Source organism: Narcine bancroftii, chromosome 8, assembly GCF_036971445.1.
Source record: "Narcine bancroftii isolate sNarBan1 chromosome 8, sNarBan1.hap1, whole genome shotgun sequence".
NCBI lineage: Eukaryota > Metazoa > Chordata > Chondrichthyes > Torpediniformes > Narcinidae > Narcine > Narcine bancroftii.
In genome coordinates, this window is record NC_091476.1 from 148,678,711 (window position 1) to 148,706,628 (window position 27,918).

Below are 27,918 nucleotides of genomic sequence, written 5' to 3' on the forward strand. Positions count from 1 at the left end.
ACTTGATACCAGAATTACAAAACTGACTCTCTATTCTGGGAGGAGATTGTCAGGTGCACAAAAAAAAAGTCAAAGATGTGTTCAAAGCATTCCTGGTGTGCAAAGAATGAAGGCCAGTAAATTTTAGTGCATGGAAAACATTCCGAAAAAATATTGCGAGGGATGGAATTAAAGTGGATTGGGAAAAGTGGAGATTGACAGTCGCCATTGCTTTGTTAAGGGAAACCCCTCTCTGATTGAGTTTTTTTGAGAAAGTGACTATTTCTTAATGAGAATAGTGCAATTGATGTGATTTTCATTTGGCTATAGGGGAAATTGATTGAAAAATTAAGACTCCATGGGATCCAGGGCAATTTGGAGAAGAAATGCTTTTCAGATATGGTCATTATGGATAAAACATCAACTAAACCACCAGGAATACCTGGAGATGAATTTCCCTGAATTACTTTTCCTCCAAATTAACTAATGTAATCATAGAACAATCAGCTTTTATCTGCCCTGAACCCATGGTAATTAATGGGACAACACTCAAATTGTTTTCCATGCCATCTGTTACCTCCTTGGGACTCGTGCATAGGCCTCAACTACCATGATCCTGGAGATCAAATTCACAGACATTCATTGCTACTGAGACTAAGGATCACTGCAGACTGCTGATCTTCATGGTTTATTGCTGGTAGGGAGGTTACCCAAATTTCATGCACAAAACTTTCCATCATACCTCAGGAACAGGCACAGATATTAGTCACCATTATATGCCGATGTTCAGACATCAAATGTAGTGAATCCTTACAGAGACTTTGCTGACCACTTCTTACCAGAAGTGGCAAGCTGTTGCTCAGCCGTCTTTGTGCCCTGCACAAAAATGTTTCTAGCGGGTTCTGTTTTCTAGCCATCTGTCCAAGTCCCTCTGACAGTCCAATGAGTACAGTTCCCTCTCATTCTTTGCCAGATTCTTCATTAGCTCAGTAGCTGAAAGTGTGCTGCTCATATTGAAATATGTCCTTTTAGGATAATATTTTCTCATGTTTCCAATTCTGATGAAAGGTCTTTGACCTTAGTGCTAATTCTGACCCTCTTTCCAGGTTGCGGCTGGCAACCTGCTAAGTGTTTGCAGCATTTTCTATTTCCTTACTGTTCTGCTTTTTCACTCTGACTTTTGTCAATTTCAACATCCCTACTACTTGTGATGATAGACCACTAGCCTACTCCAGGGGTCGATCTCTGTACCTGCTGGAAGACCACCTAAGGGGCTGACTCCTCCTGGCCAGCTGCCAATCAATATAAACCTGAGCCGGCCCCTCCTGAGTCAGTCACATGGGGAGACACCAAGGTGTTCAGACTTTTACTGGACTAAAGCCTGTTGTATAGACTTTTGAGTTTGTGCTTGTTTGCTGCTACCTCAGCATTCCACACTAGTGGCTTGCTTTTTCCACACCTCCACTTTAGGCCCTGTCCTTCCCAAAGTCCTGATGCGCCTTGCCCTTTTCTCCAGCCCTGCCATGTGATGCCTGCTCCAGCAGTCTTTTGTTATGTGGGCCTCACTCTTTTCTATCCCATCTTTGTGTCCCTTGCTCCTTTCTTTATCTTTGCTGAGGGACTTTTCTAACCCACACCTCTCGGGAACATCCTGGCCTTTCAAAACCCATTCCCTGGGTATTGCTCTATTGCTGTAGCTCTACTTTTGTCCTTGTCCTTTCCTATATTCCTAGTGTAGGCCTTGCCTTTTGCTATATGCCATACCTTTTCTAGGTTGCTCTTGTTTCACAGTTTTCAACTTGCCTGCTGTGGGCTTTATCCTTTTGTATAGTGAATTTGTGGGCTAACCCTTTTCTTTCTTTCACCCTAACAGTGGCCATTCCAATGGCCACCCTTTATACTCCTTCAAACTCCCTGCTGTGGGACTTCCGCTTTTCTGCATATTTTTCTTACATCCTTTCCTGCACCTCTGATGAAGCATCAACACTATGGGCCTTCTCATTTCCAATGTTCAAGCCTCACTGGATGGCACTTTTTTTCTATGCGTTTACTCCAGCCTGACTTTTTTCTAATTCTCGCGCCTGCCCTTGGCCCTTTCTTCATCCTTGTCATGTTCCTGTCTCTTTATACTTTCTGCTGTGCTTTATACTTTCTTTCTACCTCTCCATTTTTGGCCTGATTCTCAGTGGACCTTGTTGCACCCCAGTTGTTTTGTCTGCTGTGGGCTTCAACCATCTGCTTTGGCCTTGCATGTTGAGCCTCACTCTTTGCTAAAAACTGCTACACATTGCCATCCTCCCTCTATCAGCTCTACATCCAAGCGTCACTTTTAAACAGTGAATATTTTAATCATGGGAGATATAGAGTCCAGCAATCTTATGAGGTAAATAAAATAAATGAAGAAACCATCACACAAAAATTTGAATGTTTTTGAGCACTTTTATTTTTCTCTTATTTCCTGACACAATAGTTTTATCAAAGTGACAAAACAAAACATCCAAACAAAACTCTGAATAATCCATGATACATTTTCTTCTTAAATATACTCACATAAATATCTAAATTTTAAAAAGACACGTGAGATGACACTGTTAGCAAAGCGGTTAGCACGACGTTATTAAAGTGCCAGCAATCAGGATGGGTTTCGAATCCCATGCTGACTATAAGGGATTTGTACGTTCTCCCCGTGTCTGTGTGGGTTTCCTCTGGGGTCTCCGGTTTCCTCCCACTGTTTGAAATATACCGGGGTTTGAAGGTTAACTGGGTGTATTGAGGCAGCATGGGCTCAAGGGCTGAAAGGGCCTGTTTCTGTGCTGTATATCTAAATTTAACAATCTAATTTAAAAAAAATTAAACATAAGACATTTTGAATTAGAATTACGCCTTTGGCACCTTGCCCTGAGAAGATGCCATAAAGATGCCCACTGATGTGACACTTTCCACTGATATTCACATCTGTTAAAGCCTATAGATCCTATGATTAGAAGGCGAGTACAGTAGGCAATTGAAACTCTAGTGCATTGCCACACACAAATTTTAACCACTTTAATTTTTAGATTTTGTCTAAAAGTTCCACAGATATAATATTTTACCTCACAATGCAAATGAATGTCTGAAAGATTGTTTCTGTATTTCATATAGTTTGTCACTGATCAACTTACAGAACACATGCTTTTTATTATGAGACTTTATTTTTTACCAGTGAACAGAATTTCTAGGCAAAATTAGTATCAAACAAGTAAATTACAATATAAATACAAATGAAATCAGGATTTATTTTCATACTTGATATCTTCTTTATTTTATATACAAAATATATTGCCTAAAATGTCAATGTTTCCAATATATTTCATGGAGCCTTGTTTGAATGAAAATGGCTCCTTATTGTTATAGTGTTCCCTTATAAGAAGATAACTAGACTAGACTTTAAAATGAAAGCTTTTTTTTTAGTAATTCAGATGCTCTTGTATATTAAATAAGCATATTTTCAGTATATTTGATGATGTTAACAACTGTCAGGAAAAGTACAGCAGAATCCACTAGACAAGAATTCTGTTTTCAAGAGCTGCCAGTTTTTTTGCAAAGGTACCTAGTATAAAGATAGTTAAGGACCATAATTTCATTCAAAATATTGAACCACAGAGTCTTCATTAAAAGTTGTTTAGCATTTTAAATGAATCAAATATGTAAATTATAAACCTGTACGTTTATTTAAAAGTTAGTCACACCATGTTGCATCCTTACACCAGTCAAGACACTGAAACTCAAACTTTGCCAGCTCTTTTGCATAATAGGTGCAGGAGTTGGCCATCTTGCCCATTGTGCCTGCTCTTCCATTCAATGAGCTGATCTGTCTGTGGACTCAGGTCCACATACACGTCGATTCCCCTCTACGAAATTCCTTTGGTCTGCATCAGAGAAAAACCTCCCGTCTAATAAGCTCTATACAGCTTCATAAAGTTGCCACATACTTTTACAGTTTGATTGGACAAAACATAAATGCAACTTGTTATGCAGATACTCATTTTGAACAAAATATTATAAAGGGAACTGAATGATATTTGAGCAACTGTAAATGACAATAAGAACACAGTTGCTAGATATCTGAAATAAACATTTTTTTAAAAAAATGTGATTTTTAGCTTATTTTTCCTCTCTCCATGTCCCACAGTCCTGCATAGGCAAAGAAACATAACATCCTAAATGCCCCATTAACCCATTTGACTTGACCATATCAAAGATATTTCCTTTGTCCCAATCACTCTTCCCTCCACTTTCTATGCAACCTAAAACTACATTTATTATTTTTTTTTCTAGTTTTGATGAAGGGTCTTTGCAAACTATCTTTCTCTTTACACATACGTCACTTGACCTGCTGACAGTACCCAGTTTACCTCAGTACAATGACCTGTTTCCTAATCCCTGCTACATTAGAATAAAACCTATGGTCTTGGCTGTTCATGGGCACTTAAAGGCATCAGTATGACACAAAATTTTACTAATGCATCCAGTAGTCCCATTCTACCTCAGAGAGACTGGGTCCAGACTGGGAGATCACTTTGTTGAGCACCTCAGCTCTGTTTGCCACAATAGCATGGATCTCCCAGTGGCCACCCATTTCAATTCCCCACCCCATTTCCTTGCTGACATGACTATCTATGCTCTCATGCATTGCCAGACTGAGGCCAACCACAAATTAGAGGAGCAACACCTCCTTTTCCGTCTTGGCACTTCTCCGGTTTCTGTCAAACCTCCACCCCCCCTCACTTCATCCTCATCACCTTTCCTCTAGTTCTCTCTCTCTCTCTCCTTTCCTCTAGTTCTCTCTCTCTCCTTTCCTCTAGTTCTCTCTCTCTCTCTCCTTTCCTCTAGTTCTCTCTCTCTCTCTCCTTTCCTCTAGTTCTCTCTCTCTCTCTCTCCTTTCCTCTAGTTCTCTCTCTCTCTCTCTCCTTTCCTCTAGTTCTCTCTCTCTCTCTCTCCTTTCCTCTAGTTCTCTCTCTCTCTCTCTCTCCTTTCCTCTAGTTCTCTCTCTCTCTCTCTCCTTTCCTCTAGTTCTCTCTCTCTCTCTCTCCTTTCCTCTAGTTCTCTCTCTCTCTCCTTTCCTCTAGTTCTCTCTCTCTCTCCTTTCCTCTAGTTCTCTCTCTCTCTCCTTTCCTCTAGTTCTCTCTCTCTCTCCTTTCCTCTAGTTCTCTCTCTCTCTCCTTTCCTCTAGTTCTCTCTCTCTCTCCTTTCCTCTAGTTCTCTCTCTCTCTCCTTTCCTCTAGTTCTCTCTCTCTCTCCTTTCCTCTAGTTCTCTCTCTCTCTCCTTTCCTCTAGTTCTCTCTCTCTCTCCTTTCCTCTAGTTCTCTCTCTCTCTCCTTTCCTCTAGTTCTCTCTCTCTCTCCTTTCCTCTAGTTCTCTCTCTCTCCTTTCCTCTAGTTCTCTCTCTCTCCTTTCCTCTAGTTCTCTCTCTCTCCTTTCCTCTAGTTCTCTCTCTCTCTCTCCTTTCCTCTAGTTCTCTCTCTCTCCTTTCCTCTAGTTCTCTCTCTCTCCTTTCCTCTAGTTCTCTCTCTCTCCTTTCCTCTAGTTCTCTCTCTCTCCTTTCCTCTAGTTCTCTCTCTCTCCTTTCCTCTAGTTCTCTCTCTCTCCTTTCCTCTAGTTCTCTCTCTCTCCTTTCCTCTAGTTCTCTCTCTCTCCTTTCCTCTAGTTCTTTCTCTCTCTCTCTTTCTTTCCTTTTCCCGCCATCTCCTTTCACAGATCCATAATCAGTCCTGACCTTTCCCTTTATTAAATCCAATTAACACATTTTCTTTGTTGGTCTGGACTCCTTCCCCCTCCCATTCTTCTCCCTTTCTTTCCCCAGTCTTTAATTCAGACATCTGGCTGTTTTTTGCTTATACCTTTGAAGAACGGCTCAGGCCCAAGACATCGGAAATATATCTTTACCTCCCATGGATGCTGCGAAACCTGCTGAGTTCCTCAGCATTTCTGTTTTCCTTAGTTGGTTGAAGAGATGAGGGACTTTATTTATATTGATAGACTGGAGAAAATTGGGTTTCTCATCAGAAGAGAGGAAGTTGAGGTGATTTTGTTTGGCATTCAGAATCTTCGTAGCTGAATGAAGAAGCTTCACATTGGTGGAAACCCAAAAGGAAACCTCTTAAAATGATTGGCATGAGAAAAAAAAGTATTTACACATCACAAGTAGTTATGATCTGGACTTTTTGTTTTATTCTTTCGTGACACGTAGGAGTTATCGGCTGAACTAGATTCACTCCTTATCCTAATAATTTACCTTTGAACTGATAGGATTGCTGGACAATTTCAAAGGAAGATTAGGGTTAAGTGGATTCACATGTGTCTCCGAGTGATTTCCTTCCCTGAAGGATTTGGAAGGTACACATTGAAGTGATGATGGAAGTGGCGGCAGGGCAAAACACAACTTTTAAAAAGGTTGTGAAAAGTTCACAAGGATTATAAATTTATTGGGCTGTGAGGAAAGGGAATGAGGCTAACAAAAAGCCGACATATGCTTCCCTTGCTATCATGAGTTTATATTCTAACAAATGTGTTGGAATGTTAGAGATCCACAGGTGGGGACTTTGGTTTGTTTGGTGGAAGGTCGCGTTTAATCTCAACATTGGAGCAAAAGTGGTAGTTTTGTTTCACATTCATGTTTTTTTGAAAAGTATGAACCTACATAATATTCATAATTTCTGCTCCTTTGTTTTATCCCTCCATGTTTTTATTTATACAGAAGGGAAGTTGGTAATATCTTTAAATTATGGTTTTACTATTTGGCATGATTTCTTGGTCTCTATTGATAATAGTTAACTCTTTCTTATGCTTTGCTAGTCTTCAGGAAGGTACCTTTGAAAGCAGCCAAGAAAGCCTATTCTTGAGGTAAAACTATGTTGTGGCTTGGAATATAGTGTAGGGGACCAAGAGTATTTCTTCCAGTACCAACAAGCTACCCATGAAACATCTCAGCATCTGCTTGATCCTCCCCATAAATTGAACGTACCTCTGAACACAATCTGCATCCCTCCCACAATTAAAAAGCTACCTTGTTCCACCTCCCTCAGATGATCTCATTAATGATGAACTTCTGAAATTGCACTCACCCAGCATTAGACCTCTTCTCTGGAATAATTATCCTACTTACCTATTCTTTTCTTGAAGACTTCAGTCTTTAAGACAGCTTCCAGTCCAAGAAGTCATTCAGATTACCAATGAGCGTTATATGGCCAGCAACTCCCATTTAAAGCAGCCTTGCAGTTGTATGGTAAGGACTATGTCAAAAATCTGTTCTTGCAGGTTTGTGACCTCATCCTGACAAGGAACTTGCCTCCAGGTTCCATGGACAAATAGATAATCCTTAACAAAATCTTGTAAATGATTGAGAGTACAGCTAATCATTCCTTGTTACCAAGAATGCAGGTTGAGCACAAGCAGTAATAACAAAATTGCAATAAAAGTTCCAAAATGAACCTGACACGCTACCTCCTTTAAAATTCAATTATGTTTTAACTAATTTTATTTTAAAATATATTTATGACAAGCTGCACATGAGAGTAAAAGGATATGTTTGGATGTCAATGTTTTAATCATTTTCTCAACCTTTGTTTGGAATTCCACAAGTGTCTCGCAGGCACATGGGTCTTTAGGGGGAGCTGAAAACAAAAGTAAAATGTGATAGGAAATGAACCATAGTTGCAGTTCACAGTACAGACCTTTAATAGTAAATAAAATATTGCAGTCTATAGATACATGTTAAATTGTTGGTGTATCAACACACCTTCTAAAAAAAATACTCAGCCGATCAAACACAATCGGTGGAGAGAAAAACAATCGTAGTATTTAAGGTCAACAATCCTTTATCAGGACTGTTCTGTTGTAGGGTCATTAACTGAAGACATTAAGGCTGGCGCAGTTGGTGTGGTGGTTAGCGCAATGCCTTTACAGTGCCAGCAATCGGGCCTTGGCTTCAAATCCGCACTGTCTGTAAGGAGTTTATATGTTCTTCCCATGTTTGTGTGAGTTTTACCTGGGGGCTCTAGTTTCCTCCTACTGTTCAAATAGGAACCGGGAGAGCAGGTTAATTGGATGTAAATTGGGCGGCACAGACTCCTGAGCCAAAATAGCCTGTTACCCTGCTGTATGTCCAAATTAAAAATTTTAATTTAATTTTTTTTTCCTTCACAGATGCTGCCTAACATAATGAGTATCACCAGTATTTTCTGTTTTTCCTTTTTCTTTTTAAAATATTTTTCTTGAGTTTAACATATAAACTTACATAAATAATTCTGATTTTGGTTTTGACTTCCAGAATCTGCAGTTTTGTTTTGCTTTCTGAATTCTTAAATCCAAATTTATGTAATGTGGTTCTCATTCAGTCATTCCTCGGTGATACTTTTCACTTTGATATTTTGTGTAACACACTATTCTGGAATTTGTGTTGGCTGAGAAGTGATGGCTTTGCTGAAGACCAGCATCATTGATTACAAACTCTCCAACATTAGTTACCTTTGGCATCAAGTAAAATTCATGGCATTGATATGGACAAGTTGCAAATCAGAAATTGAACTTTTCTCATAAAAACATTCATAAGTGTTTCAGTGTGTGAAAACTTAAATGTACAAACTTAAATGTGAAGAGCAATATGAAATCCCACATAGAATTTAAGCATTATTTGGTTAATTTCAAACAGTTATGGAACTTTGAAAACAAAGATATTTTTGGTGCATAGTGACTGTATGCCTGCATAAAGTAGTCAAAAAAAAATTACTTTTGCTGTTAATTTGCACCCAGCTTTCACCTTCACTTGGTCCATCTTTTACTCTGCCCTGTTCTTATCTCCATCTCAAGGAATAGACTAGCCACCAAAGCAAACCGTCAAACTCCCCACAGCCTGCCTCATGTAGGAATTCCATTTCATTCTCTTAGTCCCTCATTCTCCATTGCATTTGCTCTGACAATGAGATTTTTAGCACAGGTGCCAGTAAAAAGTGATCCTTTTTAACCTGCTTCTTTTCTGTCATAGTTGTCAGAGACCTTGATCACATCTATTTTCTACATCTCTGCTTTCCCACACTCTTCTTCTGGACAAAATAAAAAGAGTCCAATATAATTCCATCACAGGGCAGGTTCCCTTCTCCCCTTATAAGTACTATGAAGGGATCACTCTCTTCATGAATCTCTAGCAGTTTTTATGTCTTCATGAACTGCTCTGCATCATATGGCAGTTCCTATGCAATCACATCTTCCCTTTGCACCATCTAGCGAACCAAAGAGTCTTTCTAGTGTATCAATATTAATATCGTGTCTGCCTGTCCCGCATCGGACTGGTCAGCCACAAACGAGCCTGCAGCTGACGTGGACTTTTTTACCCCCTCCATAAATCTTCGTCCGCGAAGCCAAGCCAAAGAAAGAAAGAAACATCTTCCCTTTGCACCATCTAGCGAACCAAAGAGTCTTTCTAGTGTATCAATATTAATATTTGGGGAGAATTTATAAGATTTAGAGTAGGTCACATACATACACACAGTTTAAAACAGATCTTATTTGAAAGACTGAAGAATTACATTGCAAGATCTCTGGAGAATGTAAGCACCTTTCACAAGTAGGTATTAATTGAACTGACCTCATAAAATGCTTGACCATTGTCTTGCTGGAGTCAAGCTATCGATCAGTACCCTTTCTGCAAAGTGCTCACAGAAAGGTCAATTCTGGATTGTTTACCAAAGATAACAACAGATAGAGCAGAAGAAAGAACTCCTGTTGTTTGCTGGAGAAGATGGGGGTTTTGCAAGACATGAGTCACATGCTCTCTTTGGAGTTTCAGTTGGAAAAGAGAGAGAGTTGAGTTAACAGCTCAGTCAGTCAGTCAATGTGTGGGACACTGACAAGTAACTGAAAAGTGCAATTCAGGGAAAACTGTTTGAAACTGATGAAAGCAAGTTCCAGAGCAATAGATGGCTGGAAGTGCTATCAGTCTGACGTTTCTCTTGAAATAGAGGAAGGAATGAAACTCTGTGGTAGCTTGAAGAAAGAGGTTACCATCTAGAAGACCCTGATGGGGCAAGTTTCATCAGCAAGACCCTGAGGTGATTAGTGGTGGTACCTCAGTTGTGGAAATCCTGGAGCAACAAATATCTCTCTCTCCAAACCCTACAAGAACCTTCCTGAGCGGTAAACATTTATCTTTCAAGCACCAAGCTTGGTGAACTTTACATGTTAAATTCTGTGCAACCAGAGAACTTGGAAGAAGGAAAAGTGAGATTGAACTGTGAACCAAAGAACTTTTCTTGAATTTACCTCCACATTACATACATGTGCGCTTAAAATTAGAAGGGGGTTATTTGGGTTAGTTAATTATAGAGTTAAGTTAAAGTTTGATTCTATTTTCATGTTTGAAGTTGATTAAAAATAACTTTTGTTTTGAAAGCCACTTGTCTTGGTGAATGTCTATTGCTGCTGGGTTTTGGGCTCGTAACACTAGACAAAGCACTGATTCATTTGCTCGTCTTCCAATCTTGTCCACTGCATTTAGTTTTCACAGTGTGACCTCTTCTACATTTGAACTAACAACCACAGATTGGGTGATTGCTTTGCAGAACATCTGCACTCATTCCATAACCCCTGAGCTTTTGCTGCTCTGTCCATCCCACTCTGACCTATCTTTCTGTGGCCTCCTGCATTGTTACAATAAGGCCAAGTGCAAATTTGTGAAACATCACCGCTTTTTCTGCTGATCTCAAATATTAGATTCTTCAAATTTAGATAACACATTTTCTTTCTGTCTATATCAGAACTGGTGTTGTTCATCTATCTGTCATTTTAGTCAGTTTTTCTCTTATCATTAGTATAGCCTGACTAGCTGGGCATGTCTCCCAGACCTGATATCAGCAACAAATACTAAAGGCAAACAAACTATGAAAATCCAACCCATTTGAGTTGGTCCCAACCTACCTCAGATATTCTCTATGCCCTATCCATCACTCATGCCACTTCCTCTGTAATTTAAACTTGCAATTTATTTGTCTCCCTGTTCTGTAAAGAGAACCTGACCTGAAATGTTAACTCTGCATCTCTTTCCAGAGGTCCTGCCTGACTTGCTGAGCAATTCTTCTGTTCTGACGTCTTCTTCAAACTATTCTTTTCTCATTCTAAAGCAGTTCATTCAATTTTCTGAAGTGACTTCACTGCTTTAGTGAAAAGTTTAATTTTACTAAGATATAGACCTTATTCTTGTTCCATATCAATATTTATATAACATCTCTGGTGGTATGAATAGAGTGAATAAAGTTACATGGTTGACATTCAATACATCTAGAGTATTCATGTAATTATCTATTATGAATGGTATATAAATCACTATTTTGTATTGCCATTTCATCTGGTGGAAAAACAAATACAAATCCCCAATAGATCTCCCAACTTTCTGGTTTTGAACAGGACAAAATCTGTGTTCATATTAATTTTTAAACATGTTACCTTGATACTGTAGTGCTATTTGCATTTTAATTGGAAGCCCCATTTTTTCTGCTTTTCTGTCATGTTTTATAATGTGGACACTTCATATGTGCTTACAGATTATTGTTTAGCAATTTTGTTTTAATAACACCATATGTTATATTGTTTCCCATGGTAGGATAGTCAAGGACAAGAGGGCACAACTTCAGGATTGAAGGCCACCCATTTAAAATGGAGATGTGGAAGAATTTCTTTAGCCAGAGAGTGGTGAACCTCTGGAATTTGCTGCCATTGGCAGCTGTGAAGGCCAGATCATTGGGTGTATTTAAGGCAGAGATTGATAGCTATCTGAATAGTCAGGGCATCAAAGGTTGTGGGGAGAAGGCAGGGAAGTGGGGCTGTGGGAGAATGGATCAACTCATGATGGAATGGGGAGCTGACTTGATGGGCCCAATGGCTGACTTCTGCTCCTACATCTTATGCCCTTTTAATAAACCTTGAGAGATTCCCTTTTGACTTGGGAATTATATAAATATTGTCACATTCATTCTCAGTATCATTTCTTTATATTATAATGTTCATTTTGCAGTTTTTGGCATTTCATTGACTAAAATTGAGTCATCATTTGTAAATGGTTAATATCATTTGAATGGACATTATAGTTATATCTAATTGATCTGTGTGCCCAGGTATTCCCACAGATGGAAAGAACAGAAGAGGGTGGTACAGTTAGTGCAGCGTTTAGCACAATGCTATTACAGTGCCAGTGACTTGAGTTCGAATGCAGCGCTTTTTGTAAGGAGTTTGTATGTTCTCCCCATATCTGTGTGGCTTTCCTTCAGGTGCTCTGGTTTCCTTCAAAGCATTCAGGGGTTGTCAGATAATTGGGTGTATTATGCCGTATGGGCTCATGGGCTGAAAGGGCCTGTTACCATGCTGTATGTTTTTAAAAAAAATGTAATCGCAAGGATAGTACTGAAAACAAGGTGAGGGAATTTTTAAAAATCAGATTGCACGTTTAACATGATGAGCATTAAAAAAATTGTCACAAATATTTCAGCTTTTTTTGCAGCACATTTCATAGTTTACCATTGATTCATTCTGTACAGGGAAAGTTGATAGGGTTAACCTAAACTTCCATTGTACTGTATTCTGTGTATGTTCTGCAAGCTAGTTGAAATTCCTTTTGCAATGGAACCATTGTATTCCTTTGAGTAACCCATATCCATCAACCATACCCAACTTTCTTTGAATTTGATTATGGGTTAATGGATACATGAATATTGGCATCTCTAGCTGTAGGGGCATTTGATTACCAGATTGTATGAAATACAAAATTCTTAATAATGGGCAAGGCTGTAACTACTCCTCAACAATCTTTCCAACTCAAATTTATTGTATGTGAATATTCAATCTCCAAATAAACAGTACAAAATTCTATATCTGTTTTAAATTAATAATAAGATGAAATTGTTTCCTCCTCAATCTTATATTTAGAAATCTATTACAGAATGCTAACAACATATAACTGTTTGCTGTGATTCCCTATGTCAAAAGAATGAAAACCTCTGGATTTGAGAGGTTTAACTCTCTTGAAATAAGAAAAAAAAACCCTTACCACATATTTTAACCTGTAATTTGTCTGCAATTAGATTCATTGTTTTGAAGTTAGCAGTATAATAATAATGATCCTTAACCGGATCTGAAGCAATTGTCCTCAATTCTTCCTCAAGTGCATTTCCCACTCCAATCGCAAGCATCTTAATTCCTAAAAAAGGCAAAACATTAATTATTGATTGCATTTTGAAAATCTTTTTTGATACGTAGGAGCCGATGGGCATTGTTGTATAGTTAATATTGTAACACGTATCTGACATTGTTCTGCCACAATAATAAAAAATGAGGCTCAAAAAGATCACACGACGTAGAAAAATTTAAATGATCTTGTGCCATGCAATAATTAAATAGATATTTCCGCTGAGCTGACAGAACCGAATGTTCCCAAGCCCAATTCCTTACCTGTGTGCAATTAACTACATTTTTTTTCTGGAGAAGGAACAGATGTTAATTTTTGTCTCCCTCAAACAAGGAAGAGAAGGGAACTGTTGTGGCATAGTGGGGCTTTAATCTCAGGTTGATCAGCCAGCCATAATTTTCTATGTCCAGTTTGCCGATGGATACCATCTTCATTGTCCACGAACAATGTTGCCACAAATAAGATTCAACCTTATAATTGACTCTCTCAATGTACTAGCTATTGTAAATAATGGAATGCACTGAAATGTATAATGGGGCAGATTAGCACAGTGAGAACTGGTTTACCCAAAGTAGCTCTTTCCTCAGGCAGCTATTAACTGAAGGGAAGAGTTAATTGTAGGGCTGGGGAGTGGGGGGGGGGGGGGGGCGGGTGGGGTGGGGGGGGGGGAAAGAGAGAGAATCTCACATTGCTCTCACAAATTTTGTGATATGGAGCTCAAATGAGAAATTCAAAGGAAGTTAGGATTAGGCTTGCATTTAAAATCTTAATTGTAAACAAATACTAGCTAATGGGACTTCAGCAAAGCAAGGGGAAAGTATCATCACAGTTTTCATACAGAATATACATTTTACAGCATAGTACTGTCCTCGTGCTGGATTTTTGACAGGTCTATCTAATTACCGTAAAATCCTCAGTATCCAGAATTCAAGCAACCAGCAAAAAATTTGAGGAAACAAATAAGTAAATAAATTGAAATAAAAAAAACATTTAAAATTGTAAAAATAGATGTTCTCTGAAACAACATACAACCCCATGGTGAAGACGACTGACAATATTCAGCCAGCAGAGTGCCCCGGTTGTGCGACTGTTCGAATAGTTTCAATAAAGTTGTGTTTGAATAAAATGGTGGTGCCCTTGATGAAGAGCTGGCCGATGACTCACCCAATGTGTCTCCCTGTCCCTGCTTTGTAAAATCTTTTTTAGTATATTATTAAGTATATTAGTAAGGCTCTCTCTGTAAAAATGTGGGGGGGGGAGGGTGTTAATTATGACATCAACACGGTTAATGTAGCAGTTAGTACAACGCTGTTACAACTCCAGCAACCCGGGCTCCAATTTAAATTCTGTAAATTATGGGAATTGCCTGATTAAAGTAAATTTTACATAATTAAAGACTACAATACTGATTTTTTTTGTCAAATTACGTTAGATTTTACACTGTGTTTTGTTTTTTAAACTTTTTATTCTTAATATAGGTGTATTAGTTAGGCATTGTAAGAGTGTGCCTCAGAGAACCAGAAAATTCACATATGTGACAGCTGCAATCTCCATAAGTGCCGGATAATGGGGATTCTAATGTAATTCTATTTCTCAGCTCTTTTCCCATCCTCCTGCAATTTCCTCCCACACAATGAGTGTAGGATACAGTAATAAGGACTTTTTTCAGTGTTACCTTGATCTTTAATCTTTTGAGCATAATTATTAATATAATCCTGTGAGCGTCCATCAGTAAAAACAATTCCAACTTTTGGAATATTTTCTCTTGCTCCTTGAGATGGGACAAAAACCTTTTCGGCCAGATGTTGCAGAGCCAGGCCTGTCATTGTTCCTCTCTCCATGTACTCCATTTTCTTGACTGCAGCCTTAATACTTTGTTTTGTTTTGAACTTGTTGAGGGGGAATTCTGTCCTGACTGAACTCGAGTATTGAATAAGAGCAACACGTGCTTTCTGGTCACCGACATCTAAGGAGTCAACAATCTGATTGATGAATTTTTTCACCAGTTCAAAGTTTTCCGGTCTCACACTCTTTGATCCATCGATAATGAAACCTACATCCACAGCTCCTGAACTGCAAGCTGCAAGAAAATTAAAAGCAACCATTAATAAAGGAAGAATTGAAATTTCTGTCATAGCGTTCACATTTTCAGGACCAAGGACAGCAGGCACAGTAGAGATACAAGTTCCAGCTTAGAAGAATAGTCCATTCTTAAAAGAGCCAGCTCTTCTTTGAAAATAAACCAATAATAAGATATTTTAAAATTAAAAAGAGTCTTTGCTTAGCATTGATAGCCTAGTCTACATTGCCTGGTTTACAACAATAAAGAAATTCCTGTTATGTGTTTTTTTTTTAAGTGAATAGCACTTTGTAAGTATCATTTTATTTGGAATCTAAGGTATTAATTGGGAATTTTATAATATTTAGATTAGATAACAGAAATGTACAATCTTTTTTTATAGAAGCTGTTAAATGATATGAACGAGCTAAAAGGAATAGTTATCATCTTATTCAAGCAACGTTCACAACATTTACTGGATATTTGCACTACAAATGTAAGTGTAAAGTTGTGTTCAAGATTCACCTGTTATCAAATTCAAATTGCATGTCTTGTAGGAACTATATTACTGAGTACATTCTGGTCTTAGAGTGCACATGATAAATATGGTGATAAATGGAATTGGGCACTTCATTCATGATGAGTCTAATAGTTATAAACAATTCCTGGAAGAAAAAGTCAGTGTTGAGGAAAAGTTATTTGGGATATTAAAGATATTCAAAGATTGGATGAAATTAAAAAAAATGTTTTCTATCAACAAATGCTGCAGGCAGTATAGTACTGATTCAGATTTTTGAGGAAAAGTGAATTTACACAGAGGATGATATAGCAGAGTACAGTACAGAGAACAATGTTACCTTTCATAATCTGACCATTAAACAAATACTTGCATACAGGGATCTTCTTTGGCTTGGCTTCGCGGACAAAGATTTATGGAGGGGGGCAAATGTCCACGTCAGCTGCAGGCTCGTTTGTGGCTGACAAGTCCGATGCGGGACAGGCAAACACGGTTGCAGCGGTTGCAGGGGAAAATTGGTTGGTTGGGGTTGGGTGTTGGGTTTTTCCTCCTTTGCCTTTTGTCAGTGTCATTCATTAAATGTAAACTTGTGCAATCATCTTAAATTTTGTTTGTTAGAGTACTGGATAAAGTTGAACAGACTAATGGCTTGGTCCTATATTTATGTATCTTATGTAAGTTGATGTGTGGGTTACTTCAATATACAGTTAAAAAAAAAATCCTATACAGAATCAAGACTTACTGCCACATGTTCGTCCATCTGGATTTAATGTAAATCCTTCATTGCAGTCACATTTATAAGAGCCAGGAGAACTCACGCAGATCTGCTCACAATCATGATCCCCACTTGCACAGAGATTTGCCACTGAAACACAAAATTCAAGCAGTTTCATTTAACATCAAGAAAATATAAGGAATTTCTGAATGGAAATTTGGCCATAAAGAATTTCAAGAAGACAATTTGATTCTAAAAATATATTTTTTGCATATGCCAAAATTTTCTACTATTGCATTTCCACTCATCCTGCACCAATAGAACCTCAGTTCCCTGGTATCTAGCTTCTCTTGCATTCATTTCTTTTCCATGAAAATTGCTTGCTACATTATCTAACAAACCATATCCACCAAAGCCTCTTCTGATTGTACCTCTTCCAATGGCCTTGTGGCAGAGTGGCTAAATCAATTTTAAAAAATGGTTTCAGCTTAGTATCTCACCCCCTTAATGACATTTCTATTTTGTGTTTCATAAACGTGATCAAAATCTCCTAATTCTTATCCCTGTTGTGTCATCCATTTTAAGCCTAATAGTCCCAAGGAAATTCCCTATCCAAATCTAATGTCGAAAGTATTTAATTCAAAAACATTTATTCTTCCAAAACTCCGAGCACTGTTTCATGTTAGTTTAGAATTACAGTGACCTTTCAGAGATAAGAATGATTTTGATAAAGGCCAAAATATTTCCATGAACAATTACATAATAATGAAAAGATTTGTCACAAATTGTGTATTAAAAAAAAAATCAGATGTATACCAATCAATTTATAGGTTATACTTTGAAGAGTGGGAGGAAACCAGAGACATGAAGAAAACCCAACGCAGACACGGGGAGAATTTACAAACTCCTTACAAGCAATGCAGGATACAAACTGACTTACTGATATCAGTTAAATCAAAGATAAATTGTGGACCCAGTATTTATTTTAAGGATATTATGCCGTTAAAATTTACCAAAAATAGTAAACACATAGCCAGTCTCATGAATTTTTTTGAAAAATAGATCAGCTGAATTGCAACAAATTATTTGAAAAGTTACTTTCTTTCCCAGTGCACCTGAAATTCTGGTTGTAAGGACAACAACGAAGCATAGTTCAAGGATAACCAACTCTGGGAGAAAATACTTTTAACTGCAGGGTGTAATGGATGACTGTAAAAGATTAAGAATCATTGGGTATTTCATTGTGTAATATTTCTTTTGATCCAGTTTCCATAACTTCTTATGCCACATGTTTAGATTTTCCTCTCCTGCTCTGTCTCAAAATGCAAATTTGATGGTTACTCAAGGCTACAAAATCAAAAGAGGTTAAATTATTGATCCAAAATTTCTTGAATCTTCAATCCAAGTTTCATTGCATTGAGTTAGCATATTTAGTGTATGCCTTTTTTTCTGGTTTAAATTTTATTAAGCTCCTTTCAATAAATATATACAAATTATGTTTGTATACAATCACAAGATCACAAGATATAGGAGCAGAAGTAGGCCCATTGGCCTATTGTGTCTGCTCTGCCATTCTAATCATGAGATGACCCATCATCCCACTCAGCTCCACGCCACTGTAACCCTTGATATATGTCTGAAAAATATTGGGGATTAAGATTTGCAATAGTCCAAGTTCAGTGTGAACACCAGCCCAATATTGTTAGTCTTTTTTTAATTTCACAGTCATGAGCGTGAGATAGGTTTTGACTGCTGCCCAACAGGAATGACAACTTTCTATATCCTTTGCTGCTTTACTCACCACAAAAAGCTTCCTTAAACTTTTTGGAAAGTTTTTCTATGGCACTGTAGCTTTCCACATAGTCCAAATGGTCTTCCAGTGGCTCACTTGCAATCTCACGCAGGGAGTTCAGCTCTGCCCTGCCCACACCAATAGCAAAGATCTCAATGCCATTCTGTTTGGCATGTGTGGCAGCATCTTGCACTTGATCCTGGGGTCGGCCATCAGTCACGATGATGGCTACCTTGTGGCAGAATGGGCATAAATTTGGTCAGTTTCTTGCATTAATAACAAGTGAATGGCTGATTTCATTTACATTTCAGAATAAAGCAAATCAAGGTAGACAGTTACATCAGTATTTGTAATGGTTATGAAATCCTAATTACAAAATGTCTATAGTGTAATTTTAGATAATGTTTTTCTGAAGTGTTTAACAGAATAAAACAGGCATTAACAATGGGTATTGTCCTCAAGAAGAAAACATATTTAATCAGGCTAAATGTACAAAATCTTTCACAGTTATGACACTTTTGTTATATTTCTCTATTGGAGATCTTCTAATCAATCTAATTTTGAAGCATGCTGGAGTAATCTGTTTCCACAATATAAAACTTGAAAGTTGTGAAAGCCAGAATTAAAACTTAAAAATTGCATTAGTAGTAGTGTGGAGACACACTTACCAACAAGCAAACAGCTCCAAAAATGGCAGATGTGCTGTGGAAAACGCAGGAAATTGACCTGCATCCAACACAGGTTATTTTTGGCCTGATAACATCACTAATGATGTCACTTCCTGTCCATGTGACAGAAGCAATGATGTATATAAGCCCAGCATGCAAGCCTGGAGGAGTCACTCTTGCACTAGACTGCACAGTGTATATATCAACTCGACAATGTGTACAGCAATGTCTATAGTAGCTCAATATAGAATACTTTGGTGACCCCCGACGTGGAAACTTTTTCTTTGACATATGCCATGGTTCTGAAACTACCAACATTTTGAACTTCACAACTATGTGTATGGTTTGACCAAGCAGAAGCCCAATTCCAGTTGAAGCAGATAACATCTGATTCCATGAGGTACCTACTATGTAGTAGGTGCTGTCTCGGATTAAGACTAAGTTTCCAGTTTTCTGCAGCAGCCACCAGAGGAGGACAAGTAGATGGCGCTCAAGAGCGCTCATCCATACCTTTGGTCTCTCACGATGTGAGTGAATGGCCCGTTTACTTCACTTGGATAGCTTGGGAGACAGGACTCCCTTCTGTACTCATGAATGAAATGCTGGCACTAGTGGAAGGGCATAGGTCCTGCCTCACCTTTGAGCAGGCTTTCTTGGAGCAGTTGCCAGAAGATATCCACATGCTGATGGGGATTTCAGTGACCCATGGAGAGTCGCGGCCTGTGCTGAATTCTATGGTGGGCTTAGCAAGAAACCACGACGTCCATAGGACAGGTCACCAGATCCAACTCACAAGAGCAGGACTGTGCAACCCCAATATTAGACTAGCAGCAGGGTCAACTAAATCCGTTGTCAGACCACCAGTCATCCAGGAGACAATAGGACGAAGATAGAACCCATTGGTATTTCTACCCTCAGCTCACTGCTGCCGACCTCCCTGTGCATTTCAGGGAAAACACCAGGGCCAGCTATTGCTCATGGCTGCAGCAGCTGATCATTGAGACAGCCTTTTATATGTCTGGGATAAATATTCCGGCTGGCGTTTCTTGGTGGATACAGGAGCTGAGATCAGCGTGCTTCCCCCTTCATGGCATGACACGTAACAGAAAACCCGGGCCATCATTGAAAGCTATAAACTGCAGTACTATCCAGACATTTGGCACACATAGGATCCCACTAAGTTCACATGGACATTGACATTGGCCGTGGTTGCACAACCGCTACTGGAGCTGATTTTCTCAGAGTACATGGCCTGAAAGCATATGTTGGCATGAAGGCTCGTTCACCAACACTTTCCAGACCTTCGCCCTAAGTGAGGCCAAGCTGCCAGCCCCGTGTTTAGACTCTGTTACTCTTTCGGAGAATAAATTTGCCAGTTTGTTGGCAGAATTCCCCACAATTATTATGCCACAATTCATCTCGGCGATGCCAAAACATGGAGTGCAGCACCACATACCAACCAAAGGGCACTGCTGCCTGCCCTAGCTCACAGGCTCCCTCCAGGTAAACTTCATCTGGCCAAAAAGCAGATTGAAAGGATGGGTATACCAATATATGGGTATTGGTCCAATAGCTCCTGGGCCTCCCTGCTCCACATAGTACCCAAGGCTACAGGCGGATGGAGACCTTGCAGTGATTACCGCAGGTTGAACGAGATTACTGCACCAGATTGCTACCTGGTACTGCAATTGCAGGACTTCGCATCCAAACTGTAGGGAACTCGTACATTTTCCAAGGTGGACCTGGTCTGGGGGTATCAACAGATCCCAGTTTACCTGGATGGCATTCTAAAAACAGCTATTATTACACCCTTTGACCTTTTTTGAATTCAGAAGTATGTCTTTTGGGCTCAAGAATGCTGTGCCGACTTTCCAATATTTAATGGACAGAGTGGGATGCAATCTTGATTTTAACTTCAGATACATAGAGGACGTACTTATTGCTAGCCACAGTCATCAGGAACATCTGTCCCAACTGCACAAGCTTTTCATTTGTTTGAATGAGTTTTGGCTGACCATCAATCCAACCAAGTGTTAATTCAGGTTAGTAACCATTGACTTTCTGGGCCATAGAATCGACAAACACAGAGCAAAAATCACTACTGGCAAAGGTCGAGGCGATCTGGGCATTCACTAAGCCCAGTACTGTTAAAGGCCTCCAGGAGTTTGTTGGAATGGTGAACTTTTATCGCCAATGAGTCCGGCAAGGCAAGGATGTCACTTGAGACTAAGAATCTTCTGCAGCATTCAACAATGCCAAGGAAGCGCTGGCTAATGCTGAAATGCTGGTCCACCCAAGAACAGATTTCCTCACAGTGAATGCATCCAGTACGGCAGTAGGAGGGGTCCTTGAATAGTACATCAATGGGCATTGGAAACAATTGGGTTTCTTTAGCAAGCACCTAGGACCACCAGAATTGAAGTACAGTGCTTTTGATAGAGAATTGTTGGCACTGTATCTAGCTATCAGATATTTCAGGTACTTTCGAGAAAGCAGGCATTTCACAGGTTTTATGGATCACAAGGTATCAGAATGGCATTGAGCAGAGGAAATCAGGTTTTCTGATTGAACGAAGGTATCTGCCATTCAACGCTGCCATCTACTACTGTCCACCCCAACATACCATTAAAGACGACATCTTTAATGGATGTCAGTTCCTGTCCATTATGACCTCATTAGTTTAATTTTTTTTAAAAAATAACGTTTTCTTAAAGCATTTTGTGTAATTTCATTCAATATCGTGCAGACTTACCTTGTCAAACATTTTCACACAGCACATTCATTATGCTGTACTCAGACGGTCCTCCTCCAGAACGACAACAGGAGTCTCTTTGTATTCTTTCAGTTTCTTTAACCATTTGAAATAAATCCTTTTTTAAAGCTTGATTAAAGTCACATGAGAACCAGAATTCTCCGAAAATGTCGCTTAAGAGAAATCTATGGCACAATGACAACTGCAAGGTAGCAGGACGTGTTACAGAGTAACACAGAAAACTTGAATTTATGGTCAAGGTTAATTCCTGAGCATTCTAATGAAAAGCAATCACCCTGTACTACTAATTCTGTTTATTTCACCACGTACTGTAGATGGAATAACTTACTTTCCTTGTTCTACTACAAGTTTTAATCTCTAGCATGAATGTTCTACCTGTTCGGCGACTTGGGTTTGGATGTATCAGTGGTGGGCTAGAAGCACAATGGCCATGCAGAACTGAAAGATCAGCTATGATCTCAATTACAAGGCCAACTGTCCTGCTCTAATTCTTAATTTTCCTTAATTTATTTTAACCAATTCACATTGAGTTATTTTTATGTCCATTTCAATGATCCTGTGACCCACTGTAAATGATCAGTGTATTTATTGATTTATCACACAGGTGATCTTCGGTTGAATCTTTATTAGAGAATTAAATACACTGATTGAGTGCATCAAATTTGGTTATCTTGGACTTTACATTACAGAAAACTTCTGGTATCTGGAATTCAAGAAATTAGCAAAATGAAATCAAGGAAAATAAATTTAAAAAATTAAAATAAATAAGAATAAAATAATAGGAAAAAATACATATTTAAAATTGTAAAAGTAACTGTTCTCTGAAGTAACAGGGGTGACCAGCCATTTTAATTTTTAATTTAGACATACAGCATGGTAACAGGCCATTTCGGCCCACAATTAAGCTACCCGGTACATACCCGTGGGCCAAAATTAAAAGGTTGGCCTCCCGTGACATAAACTTTTGGTGAAGATGGGAGAAAATATTCAGCTGGTGGAGTGCCTTGGTTGTGGTTTGTTTGTAGCAGCTGTTTGAATAAAATTGTGTAAAATAGCAATGGTGTCACCGAGGCTGAAGAACTGGTTGATGTTGTTCACCGTTGGGGGTGACCCTCTTAAAGTGACTTCTTAAATATGCTTATTAAAAGTCACTCCAGTTAGAGGCTTAATTTGTAAATTGGGATGGGTTATTTATCTATAATATTATTGTTCATCTTTCGGGCAGCTCCATGCTGGGGAGGAACCTGCAGATGCAGCGATGGTTAATGTTTTCAAAGAATGTGACTGAAAATAAATTAAAATGCTTTTAAGGTTTATATAATTCATCCACATGAAGTTTGCTTAGTGTAAATACAGTATAGTTTTTTTTGTCTTTTGTTTTTTAAACTGTTTATTCTTAATGCAGGTGCATTAGTTAGGCATCATTAGATTAAATCTCAAGCAACCAGAAAATACACTTATCTGGCATCCACCAATCCCCAAAGGTGCCACATACCAGGGGTTTTACTATGTAGCAGAAGCAGTGTAGAAGATACCAGACTTCAGAACATGCCATTTGATGAAGATGGAAACTCTAAAAACAGTCAAACTAAATGGATCAGACCTTTGGTACCAATGAATAATAATAAATTTATTTTTGATCAAGTAAAAAGATGATTAAAATATTACTGTTCAAATAAGTTCTTCAAAACAAAAAGTTTACTCATTTACCTTATTGACGCCATTGGGTTTCACTCGTGCCCTGCTAGCTTCGCTGAAAGCAATGTTGGCTGCAAATTTGATGGCCAGGCCAGTCATGGTGCCAGAGGAGAGTGGCTCGATCTGGGAAACAGCTCGTAGAAGGCTGGCCTTGTTGTTGTGTGCTTGGAGGGTGAATTCATGTTTGATAGTACTGGCATAGTTGACCACCCCAACCCGGGTGGCATTTGGGCCAATGTCAAGGGATTCGATTACCTGGGACACAAACACTTTCACCTGTTCAAATTCATGAGGCCGAACACTCCGAGAGCTGTCAATAATGAAGACCAGATCAGTTGGTTTCGTTCGGCATAGACCTGCACGAAAGAGAAAGTAATAAAGAAGGAACTGATAGAAGGCAAAAGATTGATGCAAACAAAAATGAGAGATGGCTGGAGAAAAACGAATACTATTTAGCATGAATCAAGTGTCAATTTTGCAGCATTTGTTAGATGTTTGTCTTGTAGGTAGTGGTATACTTTTTAAACTACATTCTTATGGCATAGAAGCAAAAGGACAACTCTTAGCAACATTAGTGTATCCGATTGTTTAGTGTTGCACGTGCTCAGGCACATTACTGTAGCAGTTATTCAAACACTGTACTCAACAAGAACCAGCTGGTTCCATTGACTTTACCTGTGACCCTTACACAGAAGAGTATTTTGTTGAGTGCAGTAAATGTCCATCCACATCATGCCAATTGTTACATGATGGCTTTATAGGAGCCTGGATTTTCTGAGCTTTATTTCTGACTCTTTCTATTTTCTATCTTTCTACATTTTAACGTGTGAAACAATTCTTTTAGTTAAAAACAATTACAGCACATTATTTCTGAAAATTATGGTTGTGATTTTTCCAAAAATCTATTGGAAAAATGGGAGAAAAATTGTTTGATGAAATATATGAATAACATGTAATTAAGAAAGTAAAAAAAATACACTTTAAATAACTTTGTCGCTTACTGCACCAATATTTTGAGAGCATTGTTGGAGTACTGCCAATATATTTAGCAAACAATTGCTTCCTTTACTCATTATAATCTCCTTTTTTTCTCCTACCTTTCCTCGGCTATATCAACTCCACGAGTTTTAGTTTCAGATGTATTTCCATTATTGGATTATATGTCTGAAGGAATACATCACAAGATTTCCAGCATCTGATTTTTTATTTGGATATTTGATCATCTGGTGTTCACACCTGGACTGAACAGTGAGAATTGAGGCAAATAATGCAGCCAAGATTGGCTGCTCCCTCACCCAATGTTCACAGGAAGTGGTAGAAATACGTGGCAGGGCATTCAGTATCCATAAAGCCAACATGAGATGGTTGGCATAGTCGTAAAGTCTGCAGACGCTGTGATTGTAGTTAAAAACACACACAAATGCTGGAGGAACTCAGCTGGTCTTGCAGAATCCATAGGAGATAAAGATATATTGCTGACATTTTGAGCCTGAGCCCTTCTATACAGTTGTAACATGTACTCAATGCCCCGACCGATGAAGGCAAGCATACCAGACATCCCCATTCACCATCCTGTCTATCTGTGTTGCCATTTCCATGGAACAAGGTACCTGCACTCCTAAGTCTCTCTGTTGCACAACACTCTCCAGAGTCTTACTATTCACAGGGTAAGTACTGCTTGTTTTAACCTACCGATGTATAATGGTGCATTTGTACAAATTAAGTTTAAATGGTGTTGGACATTTGCATCATACATTAAGGAGAAAGCAATATTTTTCCATGATTTTTGTTTGGGAGTGACACAGTGGCTGCTCCATTGCACCAGCAACCCAGGCTCAATCCTAACCTCTGACATTGTCTGTGTGGTGTTTGCATAGTGTCCTTGTGACTGCATATATTTCCAAAGGGTGCTTCCACTTTCCTTCCACATTATAAAGAGATATGTGTTGTTAGATTAACAAGGCCGTATCATTTTTCCTTAATAATGTCTGGGGGGAGTTGTTGGTAATGTGGGGAGAATAGTTTAAAAGGAAACATTAGTGGATGACTGGGATTGATCTGAGAGCTAGGATAGAGTTGATCACCTGAAATAGCTTCCTTCTTTTTAATAAGGAAATATGAAAAGAGCATAAAGAATTGGTTATGTATCTTTATCTTTGCTATATAAAGTACACTGTTTGACCAATTGAGTTTTTACTTCAACCATGGAATCTTCAAGCTTTTGTGTTTTACTACTGAAATATACAGGTGATTTTAAAATTGAAACCAGCTCAATTTCTCAGAATGCAGTTACTCTACAAGTTCTTTCAGTTATCTTTTAATTGTATTAAAATTTGTTGGAAATTATTTAGGAATTGTCCATTTGAATATAGGCAGTGCAACAAAAATATGGTGATCAAGTTTCATTTTAGATTGGTATGATGTGATGCTGCAAGAGGAGGCCACTCAACAGATTGAGTCCATGCTGGCTCCTAGGGAAATAGGGGATGATTACTGTCAAAGATCTGCCTCTGGCTGATGCTTCATTGCAGAACAAATTCATAAACTGCGGCTATATATTAACATTAGACCTTCTATTGAATTTACCAAAGTAAATCAATGCTTAGAACTTATACTTTTAAATGCTCACACCATACATAATTACTGATTTTTAAAATGGTCAAGGTGCTGTTATTAGCCAGATTTTTTTCATCGAGGATTTCTCACCTATTTCTGCACCCTGTATAGTTTATTTTAGTATAGCAGTACAATGAGGCCCCTCTCCTCATGAGCCATTCTTGGAACTAGAACAGTAGGCATTTATTAGGACAGGGCTGGAACCAATGCCACCCTATTCCATTCAATATTTATGTTCATGTCATCTTCCAGCAGGAAATTATTTTCTCCCAAACACACGGTAGCTGAATTAAGTATTTCCACCAGCTATAATTGGAGAACTCAGCAGTGGCCTGAAATGAACCCAATTAACAAGCACAAAAGTAATAGCAGCATTAAAACGTTAGTCTTTACTTCTCAATAGATTGCATAGTCTATTTTTCAAGCTGCTACATAGAATTCCTTATATTGGGCTGAACAATGTTTGATGACCAATTCCTGAGAAAAGTGAAACATTTTTCAACGGGAAATCTTCGAAGAATCAAGTTCAACTTTTCACTTCCAAACCTGCAGTATCAATTCCAACTCCTCCATGAACTGAAAAGCAGTTGCAAGCTGGTGGCGAAGTACCAAGAACCATGGGACACAAACAATATTCAATCATCTGAGAACTTTATAGGAACCAGCCAATATTTAAATACAGATGCTTGCAATAGGCATTCACAAGAATTGGTCAGATGATACAATCCACTAGAGTGAAAGTGTACGATGAACTTTGGAACACTGAATGTGTTCGTTGAAACCTAATATTTCACACTTTTTGATGTAAATAGTACACAGTTACAAGGCGAGTGCACCAACTGCTGCAAGTCAATTCCATTCCATGATGAAGTGGTGGGTCTGCAAAGGTAATTCTGATTGGTATTTTCCCTCCCCAAGCTCATTAAACATCATTTTTGAGGGTGCAATAATTACTGAAATTGCAGAATGATGTATTTATTACGTATAGGGACGTGGAATTTCTCTGGTTTCATATCTGGTCAATGTCAAGTTCGGGCAACAATATTGGTGGCTATTTGGTTACAATGCCTTCGGGTTATTTTGAATAGTAAATATAATGTTCCCAATTTTCCATGCATATCCCACATTAAATTGTTTCCTCCAATGAATGAATTATAAGCAAGTCTATCAAAAGTTAGCTTCAATTTCTCAGTCAGTTTACCGCATTATTATAATTGTATTGCTTTGTGGCTGTTGCCTTTCTCGTCTCGAGTTTAACTCTTTGTACTCCGGCCATTTTTAACCCTTCATAATATATCCTCCGGACTGGGTTCATGGAGAAACTACAGAACAAACACCAGAATGAACCAGCTGGTGGTAGGGTATAAAACCAGTCCCGGAAAACAGGGTCACAGAGTATATGCGCTTGTTGGCGGACCTGGAAAACAGGGCCCAAAGGGCTAAATGCCAAGCCCCTTGAAGGAGTTGCTAAAGCCCAGCTGCCTTATTCGGCAAGTGACAGGAGGTCGAAGTTCCAATGAAGAGGCTGAACAAATAAATGTTACCTGCATGGAGATTGGAGATAACACGAACTGCCAATATTCATCATCATTTCAGAATAATATTGAAATGCCACCGTGAATTGGACGATGTGAGTTCTCCAATAATTACTTTAAAATACTTTCTAATCAAAGTACATAAATGTATCTTACCAGCTGGAGTCTGTGGACCAGGTTTTACTTTAAGTTTAGGAGCTCCATTAACTTGAACCAGGATTAAGGTGGAGAGGAGAAGTGGAGTGAGAAGTCCCTTCATCTTGTTGAGCGAGGCTGCAGTATGACAGGGAGTGGAGAGGAGGCTGCAGTATAACAGGGAGTAGCGCCGGTTCCAGGTATTAACATGCTACCCCTGG

General features: G+C 38.7%; 1 protein-coding gene and 1 long non-coding RNA gene across 3 annotated transcripts in view; one reads left to right on the forward strand and one right to left on the reverse strand.

Moving 5' to 3' along the window:
* The window catches only part of LOC138741358 (uncharacterized), a 93,477-nt gene that overhangs the window by 2,287 nt on the left and 63,272 nt on the right, over positions 1-27,918 (forward strand). Inside the window, exons 2-3 of one of the 2 annotated variants that reach the window (XR_011343466.1) lie at positions 15,652-15,744; positions 23,119-23,364. This is a non-coding gene — a long non-coding RNA (uncharacterized lncRNA). Of the gene's footprint in view, positions 1-15,651; positions 15,745-23,118; positions 23,365-27,918 lie in introns of those variants that run through there. The other variant, XR_011343467.1, reaches the window with a different exon arrangement.
* matn1 (matrilin 1) lies at positions 2,418-27,907 on the reverse strand. The gene is given in 9 exon segments (XM_069895293.1): positions 2,418-3,571; positions 7,545-7,631; positions 13,052-13,201; positions 14,865-15,269; positions 16,508-16,630; positions 18,282-18,504; positions 23,424-23,767; positions 27,719-27,866; positions 27,869-27,907. Coding segments are annotated over 9 exon segments (1,572 nt in total). The 3' UTR covers positions 2,418-3,518.